Source organism: Mesoplodon mirus (assembly GCF_964341445.2).
Source record: "Mesoplodon mirus genome assembly, chromosome: 7".
NCBI classification, from domain to species: Eukaryota; Metazoa; Chordata; class Mammalia; order Artiodactyla; family Ziphiidae; genus Mesoplodon; species Mesoplodon mirus.
Genome location: NC_138983.1, coordinates 1,846,496 through 1,863,665, shown reverse-complemented (window position 1 = coordinate 1,863,665; position 17,170 = coordinate 1,846,496). Strand labels below are relative to the sequence as shown.

The 17,170-nt window shown below is 66.2% G+C and overlaps 2 protein-coding genes across 2 annotated transcripts; both read left to right on the top strand.

Moving 5' to 3' along the window:
- Positions 1 to 3,124: 3,124 nt before the first annotated feature.
- TH (tyrosine hydroxylase) lies at positions 3,125 to 10,262 on the top strand (the record flags this gene model as incomplete). The annotated part of the gene is made up of 13 exons (XM_082628750.1): positions 3,125 to 3,214; positions 4,620 to 4,811; positions 5,610 to 5,784; positions 6,053 to 6,141; positions 6,365 to 6,432; positions 6,729 to 6,779; positions 7,160 to 7,305; positions 7,396 to 7,531; positions 7,658 to 7,727; positions 8,242 to 8,298; positions 8,493 to 8,588; positions 8,891 to 9,024; positions 9,916 to 10,262. 13 exons carry the CDS (start codon positions 3,125 to 3,127, stop codon positions 10,073 to 10,075), a joined length of 1,464 nt encoding a protein of 487 aa, XP_082484876.1. The 3' UTR covers positions 10,076 to 10,262.
- Positions 10,263 to 12,598: 2,336 nt separating this feature from the next.
- On the top strand, positions 12,599 to 13,445 carry INS (insulin; the record flags this gene model as incomplete). Its single annotated transcript, XM_082629315.1, has 2 exons — positions 12,599 to 12,785; positions 13,300 to 13,445. 2 exons carry the CDS (start codon positions 12,599 to 12,601, stop codon positions 13,443 to 13,445), a joined length of 333 nt encoding a protein of 110 aa, XP_082485441.1.
- Positions 13,446 to 17,170: the final 3,725 nt, after the last annotated feature.

Genomic DNA, 17,170 nt, shown 5'->3' with positions numbered 1-17,170 from the left:
AATGCTACTTACCCTGCCCCTGCCCCATGCCAGGCGCCGGCTTGATGCCAGGAGCGGGCACACTGTCATTACGGGTTATTACATCCTCTGGGGGCCTCGCTTGTTGAGAGAGAAAACACTCCAGCTCAGCACCTCCTAATTGCCTGGCAAGGCGGCTGTAATTACTCAGTGTGACTGTGGCAGAGAGGACTGCCCAGGGGAGGGGTGCGGGCAGTGAGGGCTGAGGCCTAGAGTAGGTGGGAGCACGGCAGGGGCTACCGGAACCCTGGCCTCACGCCACATCCCTTGTCCTCCCACCTCCGTGCCCGGCCCCTCCTCCCCTGTGGACTGTGTCCAGGCCACAGGGCTCTCTCATGCCTGACCTTCCCTCGTGGGTCCCCTTCCAGCCCTGCCCTCCTCGGGGGTGTCTGCCTGCCTGGCGTGGGTTTGTTAGATTTCTCTCCTTGGGGCCTGGGGCCCTGAGCCCCCTCAGGCCCTGGGATGGACACTACTGTGTCCTTGAAAGAGCCATGTCTCAGGAGATGGGAAACCTGGGCTCAAGACTCACTGTGTGACCCAGAGGAACCACTCACCTCAGTCTTCCCATCTGTGGAATGGGTCTATGAAACCCGTCTGAAGGCAGACACTGCCATCACCTGGGAGGCCCAGGTCAGAGGGGACCCTCGGCGGGAAGGAGACCAAGGCGCAGAACCAGGGGAGAGGATGTTAGCGGGCTTGGGGCGCCCTGGGTCCCCTCACCAACTGGGGTGGAAGAGGGTGCAACACACAGTGAGGGAGGCGCGGCTAAAGGAAAAGGGAGCACTTCTGTGCTCTGGGGGCCCCAGAGTTGGGCCCAGTCCAGCCAGCCCTGGAGGGGCAGGGGTGTGGGAGAGTCTTCCTAGGATGGATGGGCAGATGGACGCGTGGTCAGGAGGGGGCCGCGCTGCTCACTGAAGCGTGTCCACCAGCTTCCCACCTTCAGCTCCTGCCTGGGGTCTCACTTGGGGGTCGTCTGGCCCCAGGGCAGACTCAGAAAGCTGGCTCCACACAGCTTCCACGCAGGCACCGGCTCAGGGAAGCAAAGGGATTAGAAACAATATTTGTTATCAGCAGAGATATTTGCCGAAAGGTTAAATCCACAGCCGGTGGTGGAGGCCCGTGCTCCTCCTATGCAGTATTTAGTGGATACGTCACCCCCCTGCAGGGGGCCCCCTCTGAGCACATGAGCTGGCCACTGAAGGGCTGGACCCATGTCACCAAGGGGTCTCCAGCAGTCCTCCCAGAAGGAGACACATGAGAGCCCCAGGGGGCTTCCAGGGGGAGCAGGGAACCTGTCCAGGGCTGCAGCAGGCCTGATGCTGGGCATGGAGGCTGGCCACCCCTGGAGACCATTGGGCACTCAGGCAGGGCAGATGCGGCCTGGGGCAGTGGAAGCCCACCGCCCTCCACGTCAGCCCACAAGGGCAGAGCCAGCCCCGCCTTTCCCACTTGGGTCTTGGGCAGATCCTTTTAGCACCATTTAGGGCTCACAGCCCTGTGGAACCTCCTCTGGGCTGGGCCCTGGGGGCAGGGGCCACTGAGACATGTTTTCCAGGAGCCCAGAGTCTAGGAGATGAGACAAGCCAGGCACGGGGATGCAGCTGTAGGCCAAGCCAGCAGGTTCCTGCTTTCAGAGAGCAGAGGAGGGGGAGGTTAATATCAGGGGCAAGAAGGGGTAAGCATTGCAGAGTGAATGGTAGCTGAGCTGGTTTTGTGGGATGCATAGGAGTTTGCCAGGAGAAGAAAAGGGTGAGGGGCAGTATTTCAAACTGGGTGTCGTGAAGTCCAAACCCTCCTTTAGCAGGAAATGGGGATGGTTGGGAGTGAGATCAATAGGGGTGGGTGAGGGGAGGGGTCACTCAGGCTGCTTCCAGAGAGCAATGGGGAGCCATAGAGGATTGTGGAGCAAGGGAATGGCATGGTCAGACCACATTTGGGGAAGGTCCAGGAGGAGAGGGGTGCGGATGGCCGCTGTGATGAAGGGTGGGTGCTTCTTTGGGGCATGAGGGCTGCTGGGGAGGTGGCCTGAGACAACATGGTGACCAGCTGGAGCTGCCGGGGGCCTCACACCTTTCCCAAAGCTGTGCCTGAACACGGGGATGGGCCACGGGGCGGGGTAGACAGGGAAGGACTCACGTCTGCCTGGTGCCAAAGGTGGGTGGGTCCCCTCCGGTCCCACGGTCGCCGGGGTTGAGACACCACCAGAGGAACATCGTGCATGGAACTCAGGAGAAACTCTGGGCTGGGGTTGTCCCGGGACCCATATGATGCCAGGGACCATGTGAAAAGGGTTGGGCCACAGGGACTGGGCCTCAGTGCTCAGGGATGGGTGCATCCCCGAGGTGGTGACACCCCAGCGATAAGCAGTCAGGGAGCCTTGGGGGACGCTGGGGGATAGGGGCGGGCCAGGAGATGGGGAGAGACGGCCATGCAGGAGTGAGTGGGGCAATTGTTAGAGACTTCCCTGACCCCCGCATACCTCATTCTCCTGCACACTGGAGGATGGGCCCTTCTGGAACATTCTGGGCCCTGCTGGATGTGCCTGGTGGTGGTGGGGGGGGGGAGGTAGATAACGTTCCCTCTGAGGACATCGAACAGGAACATGCCTCGGGACCCTGTTGGGAAATTTGGTGAAGTGAAGAATCTTCTGGAAAAGCGAATTGCCTCCTGACACCTGAGGTCTGAGCCTGGCTTTCTGGACCAATGGCCACCAAAGGTCAGGGTTTTGTGTAACGAACACGGTGGGGTGTCCAGAACTCCACCTCCCCGTGTACCCGCCCATCACCCGGCTTGTGTGTGAGCCGAGGGGCCCAGCTGCACCCAGCCCTGTGGAGCACGCCTGCCGGAGCCCGGATGATTCAGAGGAAGGGCCGGCCGCCTGCCTGGGTGCCTGTGACGGTGGATGCAATTAGATTTAATGGGACAGGAGCCCTTTCTCCTGCGTCTCCGTGCTCCTCGCCCACCCCACCTCCCTCAGGCGGCAGCAGGAGGGGGACGCAGAGGAGGTGGGAGGTGGAGGACCCAGAGGGGCTTTGACGTCAGCTCAGCCTATAAGAGGCCGCCCGGCAGAGGGCTGTGGAGACGGAGCCCGGACCTCGCCGGCATCATGCCCACCCCCAACGCTGCCTCGCCGCAGGCCAAGGGCTTCCGCAGGGCCGTCTCCGAGCTGGACGCCAAGCAGGCCGAGGCCATCATGGTAAGAGGCAGGCTGGTGCCCACGGGCCGGAACGAACCAGAAGCCCAGGGGTGTCCCCTGAAGGCTGGCGGGAGGCTCCAGGATCAGGGTCCACATGGACGCCCTGGACCCAGGCCTGGCGTCCAGTCCTGGCCGCAGGCACCTCCCCTGCCCGGACTCCGTGGGCAACCCCTGTGCCCGGGTGTTTGAATCCCTGTGGGTGCGTCCTGCTGGACCCAGTGTGTATGCAACAGTGTCCCAGGCCCTGCAGCAGCTCAAGGTGGTGGGGGGCGCTGGGCAAACAGGGGTGCAGGCCCCAGTTCTGCTGAGCTGTAGGGAGGTCTGAGCTCCAGGGTGATTCCCATCCATCACCCACCCATCCACCCGCCCATCCACCTGTCCATTCACCACCCACCATCTGCCTGTCCATCCACCATCCATCCGTCCATCCGTCCAGCTGTCCATCCATCATTCACCCATCCACCTGCCATGCAGTCCGTGTCCCACGTGGGATCTCCTGTCTTGAAACCCACCTCCCCTGTTCCCCTGCCCAGCAACCCTGGGCCTCCCTGACCACCAGGGATGGCCCCCAAGGCCTGGCCCCCCACTTGGGAGCCCCCGAGTTCAAGGGAGGCTGTGCTGGGAAGACCCGCCGGGCCACCCCCTCTCTGAGACTGGAAAACTGGGGGCTTCTTGGCCTGGAAGAGGGGTCTCCAGTTCGTCCTCAGGGACAGCCTGGAATAATCAGCTCCCTGCAGGTTTAAACTGGCTCTTGTTTATAGAGCTTTCCTGAAAACATGGGCTGGGCTCTAGACATTTACTTTGCAGGCACTATCTCAGGGGACTGGCTGTGGGGTAGAGAGTGCCCACCCCAGGCCCCTTGTTCCTCTGTCTACACCGCCCACCGTAGAGGCGAGATCTGGGGAGGGCTCCCCCGCGGCCCCCTGCCGTGTTCCAAGACCCAAGAGCCCCAGAAGCTTCTTGGAAGTTCAGCTGCAAATGATGAGCCCCAGACAGGGGGCTTCTTCTCTACTCAGGCCGGGGGGTGGGGCGGGGGGCGGGGCAGACGCACTGACCCCGGGGGCTCATGGTCTCGGGACTGGCTGTGGACAAGGTGTGGCCAGGGCCCCTGGGCTGTGAGGCAGGGCTGGGCATGGGGCCGTGAGGAGAGGTCACTCCATGGGGCCAGACACCATGTCCCCTGGCCCTGCCCAGCCCGGGGGCAGCAGGGTAGCTCCCGACTCAGCCCTCCTGTCACCTAACCCGGTTAGATGTGGCCTGGGGGCACAGGCCACCCTCAGCTGTGGCTCCCAGCGCCCTCCCTGTCCCCCCGCTGCGGCCCCCGGCAGGCGCCACGCTGGAGCTGGGTCCCAGGTTCTGTGGGTCCGGCTGAGGGCAGGGGGAGCTGGCGCGTCTGTCCCCACAGTCCCCACGCTTCGTTGGGAGGCGGCAGAGCCTCATCCAGGACGCCCGCAACGAGCGACAGAAGGCGGAGGCCGCCGCCGCGGAGCCGGGCGAGGCCCTGGGGGGACGGGACGGGAAGGCCGTGCTGAATCTCCTCTTCACCCTGCGGGCCACCAAGCCCCCCGCGCTGTCCCGGGCTGTGAAGGTGTTTGAGGTGAGCGAGCATTGGGGGCCACGTGAGGAGGGGGCTCACAGCCCCTTGCCTCACCCTTCTGTTCTCAGGAGCTCCCTGAGCCCGGCCCCCTGCCCTCCCCCGTGCCCAGCACCTCACCCTGGGGGCAGGTGGGTGTGGATCCCCCAGGGCAGCCGGGGACGCAGGGCCCCCCATGCCCGCCTGGCCCTGGCGGGGCTGGGCTCATGTGACAGCTGATGGCGTTAGCTGCTGGATCCTGGCACACATACCCAAATGACATTACAGCCAACTCCTCTCAAGCTCCCGCGATGGCTGATGCCCGTGTGGCCCGAGGGCTGTGAAGACAGGCTCCCTCGTTGCTGGGTGATGGGAGCTGGCAGGGGAGCGCACCCACCCCTTCCCGCCGCGCTCAGTGTTGCCTGGTGGGGGCCTGAGCCTCCCGACCTGCCCACAGTGGGATCAGGGCCCACCCCCAGCCCCGGGTGTCTAGAGGTCTCGGACGAGGCCACCAGGGATGGAAATCAGGCTGCCTGGGAGAAGGCCCCACCCGAAACACTGGGTCTGGGGGACCCTGTGACAACCCCTGTTAGACCAACTAGACAAGAGCCATTTTCCCAGCTGAAACCTACCCAGGCAGCTAGCAGTGGGCCTGAGTCTGGAAAGCGGTCTTGTGGGCTGCTGGCTGCTGGCATCCAGGGCAGGGCAGGGCGGGCCGACTCCGGTGCCTGCTTCCCAGCTCCCTTGCCTCCCCCCTCTGTCTGTCTCTGTCTCTGTCTCTCCATCTCTCCCTCCCTCTTTCTCCCTGCGTTTGCTCCTAAGACATTTGAAGCCCAAATCCACCATCTGGAGACCCGGCCCGCCCAAAAGCCGCGGGCAGGGGGCCCGCACCTGGAGTACTTCGTGCGCTGTGAGGTACCCAGCGCCGCCCTGCCCACCCTGCTCAGCTCTCTCCGCCGCGTGGCCGAAGATGTGCGGGGCGCCGGGGAGAGCAAGGGTGAGGCTGCCCCTATGCCCTTGAGGGCGATCACATGACCTCGAGACATCGGGGTGCAAGAGGTCCCACAGGGGAACCCCAGTGACCGCATGCACGGCCTGGGGGCTCCCCCCCTGCTGGCTCCGGCCCTCCCCCATCCTCCTCGTCTGTGTCCGGGCCTGGGTCACCTCCAGCCCCCTGGTCGCAAGCGGGAGGCTGCTTCCAGGGGGGCCCTCCTACCACAGCCCAACACCCAATCTGGTCCTTCTACTCTCCTTCCTGCGTGAAGTCCTCTGGTTCCCAAGGAAAGTTTCTGAGCTGGACAAGTGTCACCACCTGGTCACCAAGTTTGACCCTGACCTGGACTTGGACCATCCGGTGAGCCGGGGCCCCGACCTGTCCCCGTACTCATGGCTGTGGCAGTGGGAGTGCACCCCGGCTTGGGATGGGGTGTCTGTTTGCCGCCGGCTCCTGGTGGAACCCTGAGGTCTGGCTGGGTGCAGCTGCCAGGCGCCCGCCGGTATCACAGGCCGCGTCTGGGCTGGAGACGTGGGGAGGGCTGGAGGGCCGCGGCGGCTGATGGCGTCCACTCTGCCGTCAGGGCTTCTCGGACCAGGTGTACCGCCAGCGCAGGAAGCTGATTGCTGAGATTGCCTTCCAGTACAAGCAGTAAGGACCCCCCTCGGGACCTCATTCTCTGAGACCCAGACCCCGTCCTGCGGGCTCACACTAGACCTGCGCGGGGGGAAGGGAGGGATGTCTTTGTCACCAATGCCATCACCTTCGCTGTCACCATGGTCATTGATTCGGGGTCCCCAAGTCACAGCCGAAGAAACGGAGGCACAGAGCAGTTAAGCAACTTGCTGCGGCCACACAGCCAGGGTTGCTCAGCCCAGGCCCTTCCTGTCCACCCCCCACACACCCTCCCCAAGGGGGCCTGGACTAACTGCTGACCCCCTCCCCAGAGGCGACCCTATTCCCCACGTGGAGTACACGGCCGAGGAGACTGCCACCTGGTGAGACCCCATGATGGCAGCTGGGGAGGGGCGGGGTGGGGAATGAGGGGGGCCCGGGAAGACCCCTAGAATCCCTGCATGAAGAGTAGTGGCCTCCAGAGGACAGACTAAGTCCGGGTGGAGGAGGGACTTCCCGAGGCCTCCCATAGTGCCCTGAAACCCCCCAAAGCTGCAGGTGGGAGACATCCACTCCCAGTGGCCAGTGTCTTTGGGGCCAGTGAGAGGCCTGCGGTGTGAGGCTGCCTGGGGTCTGCAGGGGGCAGAGCAGAGAGCCCACGGGAGGGGCTGCTGGATGTGGGGAGGGGTCTGGAGCAGGCGGTGGGGGTCCAGGTTGGGACTGGGGGGCACCCGGCCAGCCTGAGCCTCCCCCCCGCCCGCAGGAAAGAGGTCTACACCACGCTGCGGGGCCTCTACGCCACCCACGCATGCCGGGAACACCTGGAGGCTTTCGAGCTGCTGGAGCACTTCTGCGGGTACCGGGAGGACAGCATCCCCCAGCTGGAGGACGTCTCCCGCTTCTTGAAGGGTGCGACGCTGTGGAGGCCCCGGCGGGAGGGCCTGAGGTGGCCAGCCGGCGGCCCCACCCGCGCTGACCGCCCACCCGCTGCCCTTGCAGAGCGGACCGGCTTCCAGCTGCGGCCCGTGGCCGGCCTGCTGTCCGCCCGGGACTTCCTGGCCAGCCTGGCCTTCCGCGTGTTCCAGTGCACCCAGTACATCCGCCATGCCTCCTCACCCATGCACTCCCCCGAGCCGTGAGTGCCCAGCCCAGCCCGCTGCGGGGGGCCTGCGGAGGACAGGGGCCGGTGCGTGCTGCTGGGGGAGGGGGTCAGGCTGCGGCACCGGCCCCCGGCCCCACCCGCTGTCCACCCCCAACACAGGGACTGCTGCCACGAGCTGCTGGGGCACGTGCCCATGCTGGCCGACCGGACCTTCGCCCAGTTCTCCCAGGTGTGTCCTCGAGGCCTCAGGAGCTGGGCGTCAGCCGAGGGGCTAGGGGGTGACACCTGCAGCGATGGGTGCTGCCTGCCCCTCCCCACCCCCAGGCTGGACGCCGCCCACACCTGGGCCATGAGACTTCAGAGAGACTGCATCGTCCTGGAAGAGAGGGGCGGGCGGGCCTTTCTGGGAAGACCACCTTAGAACAAAGACGGGAAGAATCCCGTCCTGAGAGTCAGTAGATCACGGTGCCCAGAGGACAAGCTGGGGGCCGAGTGCCGCGGCTTGTGCTGCCACCTGCTGGCTCTCCCAGGAACGGCAGAAAGCGGTCCTGGGCCCTTGATGGATCCTGGGAGTGTGCCTGCATCCCAGGAGGGTCCCTGCACCCTGGGAGGGTCTCTGTACCCCGGCAGTGTCCAGGAGACCCCTGGAGGGGCTGAAGACAGCCCCAGCACCCTCCCCTCACACAGGCGCCCAAGCCATGGTGGGCTGAGCCTCTCCCCCCTCAGCTCTCCCTCCCCCACAGGACATCGGCCTCGCATCCCTGGGGGCATCAGACGAAGAAATTGAGAAGCTGTCCACGGTGGGTTCTTTCCCCTGCAGGATGCTGGGTCCAGGCTGGGCCCTCCTGTCCAGGCTAAGGCCTCCGCTTCTCACGCCGTGACCGCCCGGAGCCTGGCTCGCCTCTGCCTGGGTGGTGGGTGCCTGGGGCCATGGTCAGTGGGGAATGCTGTGCTGTGGTACCTCTCGGCTGACCCTGCCAACTGCCCCCACCAGCTGTACTGGTTCACCGTGGAGTTTGGGCTGTGCAAACAGAACGGCGAGGTGAAGGCCTACGGAGCGGGGCTGCTGTCCTCCTATGGGGAGCTCCTGGTGAGACGCTCCCCGTCCCCCCCAGGAAGGGGCTGGAGCCTGGGTCCCCACGGGGAGGGCGACCTTGGCCGTGCCTTCTGGATTCGGGCCTCCCAGGAGGCTGGGGCTGCCCTTTTAGGGGGGCCAAGAAAACTTGTCCCTGCCCCGTCCCACTCACACTGTCCCCAGGCCTCGGGAGGACCCCCAGTGGAGAGGGGCGGGTATGAATCCACACCCAGAGCCCACCGTGGAGTCAGGCCAAGGGGCTCCAATTCCCTCAGGGCCCTGAGATCCCTACCCCCCCAATCCTGGGCTCCCGCCAGCATTCCTTGTCTGAGGGGCCCGAGATCCGGGCCTTTGACCCCGACGCAGCGGCCGTGCAGCCCTACCAGGACCAGACTTATCAGCCAGTCTACTTCGTGTCTGAGAGTTTCAGTGATGCCAAGGACAAGCTCAGGTAGGCCGAGACCCCCCACTGTGCCCCCCAAACTGGGAGAGCCAGCCAGCAGGCTGGGCCTGTGAACCCATTTCACAGTGGAGAAAACTGTGCACACCTCGGTTACAGCACCCCTCCCGCAGCAGGACCCCCAAAAAGTCTGGGGTGGGGAGACCTGCGGGGCTGGTGGCCACGTCAAGGCCATGCCAAGGCCAGGCTCTGAGGAGGTGAAGTTTGACTTTGTAAGACGGATGTGTGGGGTCCTTCCCAGTCCCCTGCCCTCTGAGCAGCTGGGGCCACGGTGGGGACAGAGGACAGGGGCCGGGGTAACTGAGGGCTGGGTGGGGAGCCTGGGGGTAGCGGGGAGTTTCCAGGGCTGGAGGTGCGGTGACCAGCATTCCCCAGGGGAGGAGGGCAGAGCCCGACACGGCCCACCTGTTTGCCCTAGGAAGGGGCCTCTTTTCCAGCCTGGCTCCTGTTGTCACCGGGGAGATTGAGGCCCAGGATCTATGTGCCTGCAGTGGCGGGGTGGGGGGCGGGGGGGGGTTGGATCCCCCCCACAAGCTTAAGGACAGGGATGCAATAGACCCTGCAGGGCGCACGGTCTGGAAATCTTCCTGAGGGAGGAGGCCTGGCTGAGCGGGGCCTCGGGAAGGAGCAGGGAGGGGTGGAGTGCCTTGCAGAGGCTCGCTTGGAAAGGCCCGTCCCTCCCTGCCGTAAACAGCCCCCAGCCCTTGGAGGAGGTCTCAGTCCCCCATCTTGTCCGGCTGGTTGTACAGAATGAGCTCTGGGGGCCCAGGCGGCTCAGAAAAGTCCTGGGAGCTCAGAGTCTGCTGTGACGGAGACCCGGGCCCCACCCCTCCGGCTCCCCACTACTGGGTGACTGAGGGTCCCTGCCGGCTCCCCTACCAGGAGCTACGCCTCCCGCATCCAGCGCCCCTTCTCCGTGAAGTTCGACCCATACACGCTGGCCATCGATGTGCTGGACAGTCCCCATGCCATCCGACGCGCCCTGGATGGTGTCCGGGACGAGCTGCACGTCCTCACCCACGCCCTGAGCGCCATCAGCTAGACGCGGGGCGCCACCCCGCAGGCCCCCATAGGCCGGCCCCAGGTCTCCTGGCCTTCCCCCTGCCGGCCCTGGCCCCCGCCCACGTGAAGGGCTGGCTCACAGGGCACCCCGAGAGCCCGCCAGAGATCCCCCTGCTGGAGGGCACCCTGCTGCTCCGCCCACCGCTTGCCAGCTCCGCCTGCAGGTGACTGTGTGCCGTGTGCTGCCCATGTGCCGTGTGCCACCTGCTCCCATTCTCAATAAAAGAAAGAACCCCTCTGGGTGCCGACCTGGCTGGCTCCTCTGTCTGTGTCTGTACCAGGCCCAGCCCGCAGCCCTGCGCCCCTCACATTCTGCCTCATCCCTGCTCAGAGGCTCATCCACTGCCTGCCCCACCTCCTCCAGGCAGCCCCGGGTCACCTGCTCGCCCAGGGGACCCAGCCTGTGCTGAGCCACCGGCAGCTCCAGAGGGCTGAGGGCGTCCTGGCTGAGCTGTCCCATCTCTGTAGGGTGGCAGCGTGGAGGTGGGGGCCTGGCCTGGGTTTGCGGGGGCAGGGCTCACAGCCGTGGTCTCCTAGGCAGGGCTGCAGGCTGGGCCCTCCCCACAAGCCCGATGGCCCCACTAGGAGGAAGACGGGACTCCAGGGACCAGCCTGTGAGAGCAAGCAGAGGAACGGGGGACGTCCAAGGCATAGCTGCCTCTGATCCCCATACCCCACCCCACCCAGAGCAGGACCTGGGAACGCACCCCCACCCCCACAATGTGTGCTGATGGAGCGTTCAGCTGAGCTGGCCCCTAGGTAACCTCTCTGGGCCTCAGTCTCCCCAGCAAAGTGGGCGGGGGGCTGGATTCTGGGCTTTGTTTACTCGACAGGTCTGGACCTGGCCCTCCAGCTACAGCCCCCAGAATCCTCCAGGTTTGGCCCAGCCCAGGGTGTCCCCTTTCCCATCCTGGCCCTGGCCCTCGGAGCAAGTAGCCTGGGGCTTCCCGGGAGGTGGCTGGCTCCTTACTTCCTGCAGGAGGTAGACACCAGCCCATCTTCCAGGCCCTGCTCTTTCCCTCTGGTTCCCCCTACCTCCCCCTCCCACCACCAGGACCCTGGCTCTAAGCTCTTAGGATGTTAATCCTGGTAAACTCCTACTCATCCGTCAAGACCCTCCTGGGCAAAGCCTTCCGTCCCAGCCCTCCCTGGTGGTCTGTCCTTCCATCAGTTGCACCTCAAGCACCTTGTCTGTGACTAGCCCTCCTGTACCTGTGTCCCTTTAGCCTGTGAGGCATCAAATGGAGCCACTTTTGATGGTTGTGAGCCCCACTGAGACCCTGGGGAAGGGCTAATGGCCGGCCTCATTTCCTTCCTGCCCTCCTGGGCCCTGGGCTCTGCCCTCCCACCGGGGACTTCCGTCATCCAGCCTTTCGCCTTGCACACCCCTCTCTAAGAGGCCTCCAGATCTCCCCTGGCTGCAGAGGGGCCTCCGGACATCATGACGCCCTGGGAAGTCAGGGTCCAGCCCCTTCCTCGGTGTGGGGGGCTGCTAGGGTCCGGGCCTCCCTCCAGGGGCCTGTCCAGGGGGTTGGAGGCACCACAGGGGCTCGGCGCAAATGACAGCCAAAGGATGCAGTGGGGCTGAGGGGCCGGTCTGAAAGGGGTCAGCACGGGGGGGATGAGCAGGGCTCTAGGAAGAGGGCTGGGGGCCGAGAGGCCGCCTCGGCGGGGTGTGGCGGGGCCCCACCCACGCGTCCTGTGGCCCCTACATTGAAGATGAGGAACAGGGGCCAGCCTCAGAACCCTCATGGCTGCAGGTCCCTGAGTTCAGCCCACTCGGCAGCGCCCCAGGGAGCTGGGGGTCTCAGCGGGCTGCAGTGTTGAGGTGGGTGAGGATGGGGCCAAGGAGACGCTCCCTCACTGCCCTCCCATGGCCTTGGACCACCTCTGGGGCCCCGAGGGCAGCCCCAGGGACAGCGGGCAGGGGTCCTCTCTCTTGCCCACACTCCCCGGACCAACATGGAAGATGGGACCCAAGCAAGGCCGGGTGGGGCACGGCTCCCGTGGAGGCGTTTGCCCCCAGCTGTGAGCGGGGACAGCTCAGCATTAGGTCCCTCGTTAAGACTCTAATGACCCCGTAGCCCCAAGAGGTGCTGACGACCAAGGAGAGGTTCCTGCAGACCCAGCAGCGGGGAAATGATCCAGAAATTGCAGCCTCAGCCCCCGGGCCATCTGCCACCCACTTGAGGCTCTAATGGGCTAGGTGGAGGGGTCAGGGGCTATAAAGCTGGCAGGGACCAGCAGCCCCCAGCCCTCGGGACGAGCTGCACTCGAGGCCGTCAGCAAGCAGGTCTGTCCCTGTGGGCTCTGCGTCAGCCTTGGTCCGGGCCGGCCCCACTGGGGTCCAGTGCGTCGGGGCCCCAGGCCCGAGCTCTGCTGAGCGGCAGGAGGGCGTGGGCTCCTCTTTTGGAGCGTTTGGGGGTGAGCACTGGCTGGCGGTCCCGGGTGCCCCCTCGCTGGCCTCAACCCCCCCTGTCCCCCAGGTCCTTGTGCCCCCACCATGGCCCTGTGGATGCGCCTTGTGCCCCTGCTGGCCCTGCTGGCCCTCTGGGCGCCCACCCCTGCCCGGGCCTTCGTCAACCAGCACCTGTGCGGCTCCCACCTGGTGGAGGCGCTGTACCTGGTGTGCGGGGAGCGTGGCTTCTTCTACACACCCAAGGCCCGCCGGGAGGTGGAGGGCCCGCAGGGTGAGCCCCGCTGCCCCGCCGCCCCATTGCTTCCAGCTGGCACCCGGTGGGAGGTCAGGAGGGATTTTTTTAAAAAGGAAAATGATGTTCACTTGGTCACATCCTAAAGGTGACCAGCTCCCTGGGGGTGAGCCAGGAGGACGCCTGAGGGTGGGCTTGCCCCTCCCCCCTCCCCCCTCCCCCTCCCCCTCCCCGCCTCCCTTCTCGCCCCGGCTTCGCCCAGCGCCGCGGCCCCACTCTCTCCCCTCCCCACCGAGGGCAGCTCCAGGGAGGAATCTTCTGAAGTGAGTCAAGTCCTGGGTGCCAATGGTCTCGGGGTGATGTGTCTGCGATGGGGGTGCTTGTGGGAGACGCCCCGTCACCCTGGGAGAGGGCCCGTCCTGGCCGGGCTGTGGGGAGGGGGAGGGGGTGGGGCAGGCCGTGATGGGCGCCAGGGCCCCTGTTCAGGGTCCCGCCCCAGGGCCGGGCAGGGTGGGCAGGGGAGCGCCATCTGCCTGACCGTCTCTCCCCACAGTGGGGGCCGTGGAGCTGGGTGGAGGCCCCGGTGCCGGCGGCCTGCAGCCCCCAGCCCTGGACTGGCCCCCGCAGAAGCGCGGCATCGTGGAGCAGTGCTGCACCAGCATTTGCTCCCTCTACCAGCTGGAGAACTACTGCGACTAGGGCCCGGCCAGGCGCCCCTCCAGGCAGGCGGCCCAGCACCGTGCTCCCCGCACCCCTGATGGTCAATAAACCCCCTGAATGAGCCCTGCTGCTGTCGTCTGTGTGGCCTGGGGGGCTGAGGCGCTGCTGGGGGCAAGGGCAAGGAAGGCCGGCCCACCTGCCCAGGCCCTGGTGACGGGAGGTGGGGGGGGGGCGCCTGCCCCAGACCCCTCTCTGTTCTCTCTGCGTCACGCACTGGGTGCCCACAGGCATGTGGGCAGACGGGCACCAGGGCTCATGGCAGTACTCCCCAAGGTGGTGAGCTGCTGTCTTCGGGGGCCATGACAACCCCCTCCTCAGTGCCCCACTACTGCACGAGGTGGCTCCGCGGGGCACCCGCCCAGGCCGCTGTCGGTCACGCCAAAGAGCCCAGGGGTGCCTTGGCTGGTCACAGCCCGGGAGGTCAGAGGGTGACCTGGCCGTACCAAGGCCTGGCCAGCCTGCCGGCCGCCCAAGCCAAATCAATCTGCAGCTTTCCTGAAGGCTCCACCCGGGCCAGGGCTCGGGGTGGCCGGGCTGGGGCTGGGTGCCTGGGCCCCAGTCGCTGCAGACCACTCAGAGGCCGGCCTGGTACCCAGCCGGCTGGGCGGCCCTCCCTGCGACCCCGAGGCTCTCACCCCCGTCCCACCCCAGGCCCACATCGACACCCCCCAGGGGAGACGCTGCAGGCCCCCAGCAGGCCCCGCCCCTGGAGTGGAGGCCAGGGCTGGGCAGGCAGGTGGATGGCCGGACACTGGACCCGGAAGAGGAGGGGGAGGGGGCGGGTGGCCAGGGTGAGTGGCAAGCTGCCCGTGGGATCACCCAGGCGGCCCCATTAGCACGGGTAGAGGCAGGGGCACCCCGCAGGAGCTGAGGTATGTGGGTGCCCGAGGCCGGGCCGCACGCAGCTGGGGCTGGGAAGTGGGCCGGTCGGAGTCAGGCTGCCCTCAAGGCCCCGCCAGCCAGTGAGACCCTGGGGACGACTCGGACGCTTCCCCTCCCCCTCAGGTGCCAACAGACTCTGTGGAGAGGGTGGAGGCCTTTGGGGTCCCGGGGCAGGCGGGGCCATACCAGCCAGCAGGACTCACATCACGGCTGGTGCTGGGTGGTGCCGGGGGGCTCGGGAGAGGAGTCCACCAGGTGGGGACCGCGGTGGGTCAGGGTGTGACATGGCCCTCGGCGCCCTGCCTGGGCTGGGGCCTGTCTTCGTTTCCCCTCCTGAGACCCGCTGCCGCTCTGAGGCCCAGGATCCACCCCCACCCCAGCCGCTCCCACCACCCCCTGGGTACCAGCGGATGTGTTTTCGAACAGTTGGGGTGGGGGCCCTCCATACCCCCAGCAGGGACGGGGTCATGGAGGGAAGGAGAAGTGGCTGCCCAGGGCCGCCAGGGCCCCGGGGGCGAGGGCGGGATCGGACCCCGTCTCCTGCTCCGCACCGCAGGTGCCCCTGCTTCTGGACCCCCCACATCGCCCCACAGAAGCCAGGCCCGCAGACCTCGGCTCTGCCAACCCACCCAGGCCCAGGCTCCGCCGCTTCTGGGAACTGGAGGGCGGACCTGGCCTGCCCTTGGGCCCCGGGCTTCACTGGCCCCTGCGGCTGGCGGTGGCCGTCAGCGGTGTGCAGGCCCGTGTGTAACCCTCGCGCGGGCGGTGGGGCCCAAGTGCCGAGGGCAGCCCCTCCACACGTTCCACTCCCTCACTGTTGCGTCTTCCGTGTTGCACTGTCACGCGTGCCGTGGGGGGCGGGCGTGTGCTGTTGACCCTGTGTCCCCAATGGGGAGACTGAGGCTGGGGTCAGGCCCTCTGGTGCCCACCCACTAAGGACACTCTGCCTGTGTGGCTGCCTCCAGGCTGGCTCCCTGGATTGCATCTGTTCCTGGCACGGATGAACTGGCAGCTCCACCTGGCCATTGGGGCTGTATTTGCCTTCTCCTGTTGGCAGTAAATATTTACTGTCCTTGCTGCTCTCCGGGCCTGAGCAGATCCTGAGGGCTATGGGAGGTGGACGCAAGGATGCTGGGGTGGGCTCTCTGCCCTTGAGGTCCTGGTGCTTGGTGGGGGCCAGGCTGGGAAGAGGGAGCAACACCAGGAACCAGAGCCCAGGCAGAGCCCCGGCAGAGCCCCGGCCGGTGTGTGTGTCCAGTTAGGCTGTGAGTCCCTACCTTGGGGAGCCTGCCCCGGCACCCAGGCAGGGTTGGGTCCCCTGCGAGGGCGGTTTACCAGGTGGGCACCCGTCCACGCGAGGCAAGGCAGTCAGAGCAGTCATTCACAGATAGAACCAGCAGAGGGCGCCAAAGCCTCACTTTTGCCACACTCCACTTTGTGCTGGGCTTACTATCCTGGACAGTGGTCCTCTCCACAGGGGTCTACTGCCCACGCCGCCCGCATTCCCCGCTGCCGGCAGGCACAGGGGCTCCGGGGGATGCCCAACGGGCTGGCATCCCCGGACTCTGGAGGCCATGAGGCTAAGGAAGGGGAGAGGGTGCTGAGGTCTCAGCCCCCCCATTCAAGCCCACACCCCACCTCACGGGCCCAGGCTTCCTGGGGGAGCAGCTGGACAAATGTGCCGGGCCCCCAACATTCTGGAAACGTCTCCAGTGAGAGTTTGACCCTCTAGAATCAGAGACCTGGGGCCGGAAGTCCTTGGGGCTGACCTCCTCCAGGGCCCCCATCCTGGCTGAGCAAGCCAGGCTCCCGTGCCAAGCTGGAGCCTTGGCTGAGGGTCTCCAGGGCCTGGGAGAATTGAGGCTGGGGGCTGAGGGGTGGCTGTCACCATCAGGCCAGGCGGCCCCTCGCTCTGCTTGTAGCCACCTTGGCCACTCGAGCCAGAAGGCTCACGTGAGGCGGGGGCTTCGGGGCCAGGAACCCTGGGCCCACGAGGCCTCTGGCGGGGGTCCAGCTGGGTCAGGGTTAGCTCTTTCCCATGTCCATCCCCATCTCCCCCTCCCGGTGCTGGGAGGAGAGAGAGGTCAGTTCCAGAAAGAATGTTTGGGGGTAGGGGGTGGTCATGGGTCTGGGAGCCGTGGAGATAACAAACAGACAAGCAGGGTGGTGGGGCACCGGCCCACGCCCCTCCCTCCGGCACTGTTGTTTCTGGCCTTGGTGCAGGAACAGCGAGGCAGAGTCCTTCGAAAGTGGAGACCAGCGGAGGTGGCTCCCTACCACTCCCCAGCCAAGCACCGGCCCCCCACCCTCGGGTCCTCAGCTCAGCCCCCTCCCCAGGGAGCCCGCCAGCCCCACCCCCCCTGCTCAAACCTCCCACTTCCTGCCACCTGCCGCTGTCGGGGGTCTGACCCGGAGACCCCTGGGACAGTCTTCAGGAGCCCACAGATGGGTCCCTGAGGCTGTCCCCAGAAGCTGGGCCTGGGTCCGTCACTCCACAGTCCCCACCCTCCAAAGCACTGGGCTGAGATATGGGATCTTGGGGGCACCCCTGGAGCCTCAGGAGGGGGTTGCAAGTGGGTGCTGCCTCCCAGGCTCCCTTCACCCAGAGATGCTCAGAGACGTAGACCCAGGGTCAAGGTCACAGGGTCGTTCCCAGCCGAGCCTGGCTCTGTGCTTTGCCAGGGATGAAGGTGGGCCTCCAGGTCCCCAGCCTGGGGGTCCAGAGCCTGTGAGCTCCGGGTGCCCCACCTTCTGCAGCCCCATGTGGACCAGGCTGCTGGCCCATCAGAACCTCGTGGGGCGGGGGTGGGGGTGGGGCGGAG